The 7588-nt window shown below is 51.6% G+C and overlaps 2 protein-coding genes across 2 annotated transcripts in view; both read right to left on the bottom strand.

The window, feature by feature from the left end:
• The window catches only part of LOC109526884 (CDK5 and ABL1 enzyme substrate 2-like), a 9193-nt gene extending 6904 nt beyond the window's left edge, over positions 1–2289 (bottom strand). Inside the window, exons 1-2 of the mRNA XM_019888459.1 lie at positions 1992–2289; positions 1567–1644 (exon numbers count right to left, since the gene is read on the bottom strand). Of these exons, the coding sequence (XP_019744018.1) occupies positions 1567–1644; positions 1992–2248 (335 nt within the window). The 5' untranslated portion in view covers positions 2249–2289. The remainder of the gene's footprint in view (positions 1–1566; positions 1645–1991) is intronic.
• Positions 2290–6816: 4527 nt separating this feature from the next.
• Positions 6817–7588, bottom strand: part of LOC109526883 (XK-related protein 7-like) — a 7013-nt gene continuing 6241 nt past the window's right edge. Inside the window, 1 exon segment of the mRNA XM_019888458.1 lies at positions 6817–7588. This exon segment is cut by the window's right edge and continues 83 nt beyond it. Within this exon segment, the coding sequence (XP_019744017.1) occupies positions 7307–7588 (282 nt within the window). The 3' untranslated portion in view covers positions 6817–7306.

Below are 7588 nucleotides of genomic sequence, written 5' to 3'. Positions count from 1 at the left end.
CGACGTGAATAGCGACCAAAACGACCAATCGGTCAAAATGCTGAGTTGGGATGCGAGCGCGAGGTTTGAAAAGAGGAAGATGGTTCTCTGGGAAATTGATTTGTGTGTGTGTGGGGGAGGGTTGCCTATTAAAAAACTGGTGGCGGGAGGTCTATCGCATTGATCTGTTTTTGTTTTTTTTTATATTTGGCTTTCGACTTTCTGTTCGAGAAAATTAAACTTGATTCGCTGAATTCAAGAAAAACAGCAAAACTTGATCATTCATTATTTTTTTCTTTCGTATACTGCGACTTTACTTTCATTTGTTACGACTTTGCTACGTACTTTAGTAATCAATTGTGGGGTTTTGTTGTTATGGAGCATTTTAGAGGCGCTTGAAGAGCTCGGGCCATGTTTTTTGATTTGTGATTATTATTAGAAATCCCTTCACTTGACAATGCCAGTAGGCAAGTCTGAAAATAGTGCCGATCTTATCCAACGACAAGAAGAAGCCTCCGGATGGATTTGAAGGTTCGAATCGAGCTCGGGAATAGGCGAGCCTTTCTTTCCATTGCGGTGGAAGCGATATTCCGAAACCCGTGACCGGCTTTGCCTCGGGGCGACTCGAGTCATCTTTGTGTCTTCGAATCATTAAGACGTCTTTGGCTCGAGTCCAGGAGTGGAATCTGATGGAATACTTGCACTTTTGCCCCCCCCTCCCCACACACACAAGAAGTCCAGCGCGCGCGTACGTTTGCCACCTGTGACGAAGGACGGCGGCGGCCATTTGGAACATTTAACCGCGACACCGAAGAGACGCGTCTCCATTTTCACCAACGCAACGAGGAAACGCTCCGGGCCTTACGGCGAGGCACCAACCTGGGTCGTGAATCTCGAGACTGCCCGGCGGGCAAAGGGCTCCCCGCGGGGGCCGAGCGACCGCGGGAGACGCAAGGCTGTTGAGCGCTGGTCAAAAGGAGCAGCGGGCTCTCCGGGCTCTCGGCTGCAGCGCCACCCTCCAAAAACACCTCGTTGGCCCCGACGGACCTGACCGAAGGACCGAAGCCGCCGGGAAAACTGGACGAAGAGCTCCCGGCCGACGGGGCGGGCTCCGCCACCTGCGACGGCGGTCCTCGGCTCTCCGTCGGCGAGGACCGCCGCGGCGGCTCCTCGGCGGCTTTTCGAGCGGCATCGTCGTCGTCGTTCAACGGACACTGAGGCCGTCCGTCGAGTGAGATATTGCTGAGAAACAAGACGGCTGCCTGTCTCCTTTTGGAATCTCTGCTTTTCCTTCGTTGCTCCCGCTGTGTTTTGGTCGCCTTACTCTCTCTCTCTCTCTCTCTCTCGCTCGCTCGCTCTCAGCTGATTGGATAATGCAAATGTATAACGATACGTCATCTTTTTTTGTTAGCAGTAGAGCATGTGGCTAAAAAATAAGAATGTTTTTATCTCTGTATATTTTCACAGACCAGGGACATTGTAATTGAGGCAACTGGACTCCTGTCCGTTGGGTTTGTATTTTTGGCCCGGGGGGGTGGGGGTCATTCCTTCGCCGGAATGGGGCGGCGGCGCTACTTTCATGGCTACCTGAGCTGAGCAATCTCTCCGTAAGGCAGCACCGAGAAAGCGGCGTAGAGCGAGCGCTTGGCACAAATCAGCATGATCCTGCGGGGGGGGCAACGGCACGGACAGGCACACGATCAGTCGAGGAGCCGCGGCCGTGACCAAACGGAACAAATCATAAGAAATTCATCACCCGAACAAAATCAGCAATGGTTTGCGAGCCTCCTTTTAGCACGCGTTAAAAATGGCGCGGATCAATTTGAGCGAGCCACGCTGCGTGGCGGACGCGCTCGGGAAAAACGGGAGGCCCCGGCGGATGTTGGCGAGGGCGCAAAGCCGCCGAAAGAAAGGCGACAAATTTCTCCTTGGCGACCGAAAAAAAAAATAAATCAGAAAGCAAACCCTGAACTTGGACTTGATAAGAGCCGGCAAAGGACGCGACGACTCACCTGCACCCCCTGGTGTCATACTGCCTCATGCTCTTGATGAAGTGGACTTTCTTTGGCACCTTGACTCCGGGGGAACCGGAGACATTCCTCAACCTGCGAGATGGTCCACAGGGATCGAACGTCAACAGAAGGCAGCGACGCAAAGATCGGACGTACGCGCACTTTGGTCTTAACTTTTTGCTTTTTCCTTTGACTGCTCCAGTCGAAACACGCAAAACGTGGGGCGTCTTGACTTTGTCACAGACGGGAAAGTACATTTCGGGAAACCGGTCGCCAGTTCATCGTTTCAACCTTTTCCACAGCGAGCGGAGGAGGATGCAGATCGAGATGAAAGCGCAAATGACACCGGTGACACTTTTTAAATCGTCAACAGGCGAGTACCGACGTGAATAGGTACCAAAACGACCAATCGGTCAAAATGCTGAGTTGGGTTGCAATGGCCCCTTTGGATGCGAGCGCGAGGTTTGAAAAGAGGAAGATGGTTCTCTGGGAAATTGATTTGTGTGTGTGTGGGGGAGGGTTGCCTATTAAAAAACTGGTGGCGGGAGGTCTATCGCATTGATCTGTTTTTGTTTTTTTTTATATTTGGCTTTCGACTTTCTGTTCGAGAAAATTAAACTTGATTCGCTGAATTCAAGAAAAACAGCAAAACTTGATCATTCATTATTTTTTTCTTTCGTATACTGCGACTTTACTTTCATTTGTTACGACTTTGCTACGTACTTTAGTAATCAATTGTGGGGTTTTGTTGTTATGGAGCATTTTAGAGGCGCTTGAAGAGCTCGGGCCATGTTTTTTGATTTGTGATTATTATTAGAAATCCCTTCACTTGACAATGCCAGTAGGCAAGTCTGAAAATAGTGCCGATCTTATCCAACGACAAGAAGAAGCCTCCGGATGGATTTGAAGGTTCGAATCGAGCTCGGGAATAGGCGAGCCTTTCTTTCCATTGCGGTGGAAGCGATATTCCGAAACCCGTGACCGGCTTTGCCTCGGGGCGACTCGAGTCATCTTTGTGTCTTCGAATCATTAAGACGTCTTTGGCTCGAGTCCAGGAGTGGAATCTGATGGAATACTTGCACTTTTGCCCCCCCCTCCCCACACACACAAGAAGTCCAGCGCGCGCGTACGTTTGCCACCTGTGACGAAGGACGGCGGCGGCCATTTGGAACATTTAACCGCGACACCGAAGAGACGCGTCTCCATTTTCACCAACGCAACGAGGAAACGCTCCGGGCCTTCCAGAAGCCCCGGGGAAAACTGGACGAAGAGCTCCCGGCCGACGGGGCGGGCTCCGCCACCTGCGACGGCGGTCCTCGGCTCTCCGTCGGCGAGGACCGCCGCGGCGGCTCTTCGGCGGCTTTTCGAGCAGCATCGTCGTCGTTCAACGGACACTGAGGCCGTCCGTCGAGTGAGATATTGCTGAGAAACAAGACGGCTGCCTGTCTCCTTTTAGAATCTCTGCTTTTCCTTCGTTGCTCCCGCTGTGTTTTGGTCGCCTTACTGCTGCAGCCGACGGCCTGACGACCGCACACAGCCGTTGCCATTCTACTTCGAAACGGTACTACTACTAGTACCGTACTAGTGGCCGGATGGCTGGTGCTTGCTCGGAGGGAAGTGACGTCGAGGAGGCGGTACCACAAGGCTAGCCCCGCCCCCCTCTCTCTCTCTCGCTCGCTCGCTCGCTCTCGGCTGTTGCTAATGTCCCGAATTCTCTCAGCTGATTGGATAATGCAAATGTCTAACGATACATCATCTTTTTTTGTTAGCAGTAGAGCATGTGGCTAAAAAATAAGAATGTTTTTATCTCTGTATATTTTCACAGACCAGGACATTGTAATTGAGGCAACTGGACTCCTGTCCGTTGGGTTTGTATTTTTTTTCTTCTTTCCTGAAAATAGACGTAACTGAGGCAGCTCTGCTATTGGGCTCCAGTGGTGCCTTAATTGGGACAACCTTTTTTCATTTGCTTTTAAATCAAATGAGCACGCGGAGTGAAGTTGTCAGTAAAGCTGATGAGAAATGATGACAATTGGGCTAGTTATGATGGCTAGTTTGCCTTTGGTGGGGACTTGCCCCCACCAAGGTGGCCGCCGCATAGCCACGCGATTTCGCTGGGCTGAGTATCAATGGTGCCTTGAGAGACATGGGTTAATTTGTTCCGTGATCCCGGATCATCATTTAAATCGCGCGTCTTTCTTCAGGAATTCGTTCGGGCAGCACGCCGTCGACTGATAAGCGCCCCCGCCTCACAGTGTTGAGGTCATGTGTTCGAATCTGGCCTTGGCTCTCCCATGCGGAGTTTGCATGTTCTCTTTGTGTCTGCATGGGTTTTCTCCGGGTACTCAGGTGTTCTTCCAGATTCCAAGAACAGGCACGGTAGGTCAATGGAACACTCAAAATTGTCCCCACGCGTGACTGTGAGTGAAAATGGTCGTCTTTGTGTGGCCTGCGATGGGCTGGCAACCGGTTCAGGCTGTCCCCCGCCCGCTCCCCGAAGGCGGAGAAGCGGCTCAGATAATGGATGGATTACAGCGGTGGGTTTTCATGGAGGAAGCGGTGCCAGTGAGCATTTTCTCTTTCTTCAAGTGTTAAAACAGCACCATCGCGTACAAACATCAGAATATCAGCAGCTGTACTGAGCGTAAATAACATTTCCAGTGCTTCTACTCGTCAAGTCAGTGGTTTCTGACAACATCGGTGTGAGTGTGCAAAAGATATCCTTCTGGGCGACACATCAGGTCAACACTTTGCTCTTTATTCAAGCAACCGGTTTCATGTTATTACCTTGACCTTCTCATTTTGCGCACCGGTCTGGTGTGACCAGTTTAAGGCTTTTTGAGTCTTGATTTGCATTTTGAGGTACAGTTCCATCCAAGCTTAGTTCAAGTGATAGCGTGAGCTTGCCGATACATGACCGAGTCTGACAGTTAGCACCATAAACCCCATTTTAGGTCTTCTTTGGGTTTTTGAAGGTGCCCGAATGGACTCTGGATTGATTTCTGTGTCTGGACAGCGTTGACAACAAAACGACACAGCTTGAAATGAACTCCAAACGTAACATTGCTTTCCGAGGCTCATTTCTTCCTCTCACCAAGAAGAAAAAAGGAGAACCCTGATGAAATGCCTTATCCATCACTTCATCACTTAGGTCAGTGGTCCCCAACCTTTTTGTGTCACAGACCAGTTGCGACAAGTGCATGCTGTAGGCGGACCGGCAACCTTATGTTTTTCATTGCTTTGAAATGGCCATTTTTAAAAGCACTGGTGCTGACAACCAAGTTCATTGTCGAGAAAATGGACATTTTATCAATTCATTTCAAACTGTGGAACAAAATAAAATAACACCGTGAACTATGAAGAAATAGACCCCCTCAGGAGTAATGAATACGTCTTATCGTTGACGCGCCAAAAGACGAGACGACGGATCACCGCTTTCATCCGCCGGCTAGTTGTGGGCGACTAAGCTACGAATGTTTGCGCGGGCAGCCTGTGCAAACGAGCTTTCCGCTTGATCGCGGGGGCGCTACTTGTCGAAATGATTCACCGGGATTCAACGAGTAGGAAGCCGTCGCGCGCACGACGACTTCCTCCTCGTCGTCGCCAGGGTAGGCGCGTTCTCTTGTCCAAATGGCTTCGTCTTCGGAAGTCGTGTCCGCTAGCTGTCCGTTTAGCCAATTTGCTACTGGATGATTTTCTGTTTCGGGCTTCTTTCGTTTCTTGGCTTTTATTCTGTTGATTTCAACTTGTGAAGGGGGACTCCGACGGGCGAGAGTCGCGCGCGTCTTCTCCGCCACGTCGGAAGAAGTCAATTTGCTCGCCGGTCTGCCTCCGTGCGGCCCGGTAAACTTGGCTTGACATTATTCAGGCAAACGGAACAAGCACTGATAGCTCAAGCGTCCTCGTTGTTCCGTTGGCATGGCAAATGTGGCCCGTTTGCTTTTCACGGCCACGTGGACATTGCCCCTCCATAATGTGCTTTGTTTTCACTCAGTTCAAACGGAACAAGCACTGATAGCTCAAGCGTCCTCATTGTTCCGTTGGCATGGCAAACGTGGCCCGTTTGCTTTTCTCAGCCACGTGGACATTGCCCCTCCCTCCATAATGTGCTTTGTTTTCACTCAGTGCCGCCAAAGTGTCACAAGCTTACAGTAGAAATGTTCTAGCTCACCTCAACAAACAAGACCACGGGAATGTTTTAGAAGCCACAAAGGGCACAGAGACGCTCAAGTCTTGTCCAACACAAACACGTTTTCTACTCTATTTGTTGCTTTTTTTTACATCTCTGACGTTGCGTTAAAGCCGCCCCCCTCCAGATTCCTGCAACATGAGTGACAACTTTGGAAATGGTGACGATCGCTACCCACGCGCTATGTCAAAGTACAGCACAGAGGGAGCGTCTCGCCATTTGTGTTCCAACGATATTTCCGTTCTAGCTGCCGTTGTTAATGATCAGACACGTCGAAAGGCGTGCTCGGAGCCTCCGGCTCTTCGGGGGTTTAATATGAGCCTCACCTGAGAAACGCACAAGCCGGAGCATGCACCGCCACTGACGACATCGGAACACTTTGCATTCGCATGTGCGCTTCTTCAAGTCATCGTGGAGATGAACAAGACTGTCTGTCACATATGACATCGCCACCCGAAACGCGCTTTCACCGTCACACATTTGTCTCGCTACTTTGAATGCACGCTTGTCCAACTGTTCATTGTTTCAGTCCATCTCGCCGGCTGTCGGATCTCATCCAAGCGAGTCTCATCTATGAACGGCCGCACGGAGCTCTTGGTCACCTACATGCTCGCTGTGATAGGCGGGCGGCGGTGTCGGTAACGCCCCGGCCGCCGCGTTCCCCCTTCTGCTCAGTGTGGACACGCCGTCACGCATCTTGACCAATCACATGCAGGGGGGAAAAAAACGTCAAAAAAAGAGGATGAGGGAAAGCCAGCAAATTTGCTCCCAATCGACTTCGTCGCAACTCTCTCCCGCTCGGTGACCTCTTCCCGTTTGAAGCCTCGAAACGGCCGCCTGCTTTTGATCGATCGCTAGGTGTCGTCTTGGTCTGGCGATGTCCAAATGTAAACAGCGCGATGAAGAGGACCGTTAAAACGGCAAGTCTCCGCGAACCGTATCGGTCAGCTCACCCTGTGGTGAATTTTGCCATTCAGCCCCTGGTTAAAAAAACAAACAAACAACGGTTTGTCACTGAAGCATTGCAAAGTTGGACAAGTACATTCAAAGCTTGCGCCAAAGTCCCGAGTCAAGCCGACCGTGCGGCGCCGCAGCCGAGGCAGACTTGTCCGGCGCTCTCATCGCCTCACACCGTGGTCTCGTACTCGGCGACTTCTTTGGGGGCGCCGAGGCTGCGGTACTGGATGCGCGGCGCAACCGGAGCGGCGCTTTCCAGCAGCAGGATGGTTTTGCGCAGCCGGCGGTCAATGTAGTGAGCGTCCCAGGCGGGGTAACTTTTCCTGGGCAGGTCTATTCGAATGACGGGCCCCTCCGTCCCGGGCGTCGGCTGGCGGCCCGGCGCCCGGGGCCCCCGAGGCGGTCGCACCTGAAACACGTCCGCGTCCCGCTCTCGGTCTTTAGTTCTTTG

The sequence above is a fragment of the Hippocampus comes genome, unplaced genomic scaffold, assembly GCF_001891065.2.
Source record: "Hippocampus comes isolate QL1 unplaced genomic scaffold, H_comes_QL1_v1.1 scaffold152, whole genome shotgun sequence".
Lineage (NCBI taxonomy): Eukaryota > Metazoa > Chordata > Actinopteri > Syngnathiformes > Syngnathidae > Hippocampus > Hippocampus comes.
This window is presented reverse-complemented; position numbering and strand designations above follow the sequence as displayed.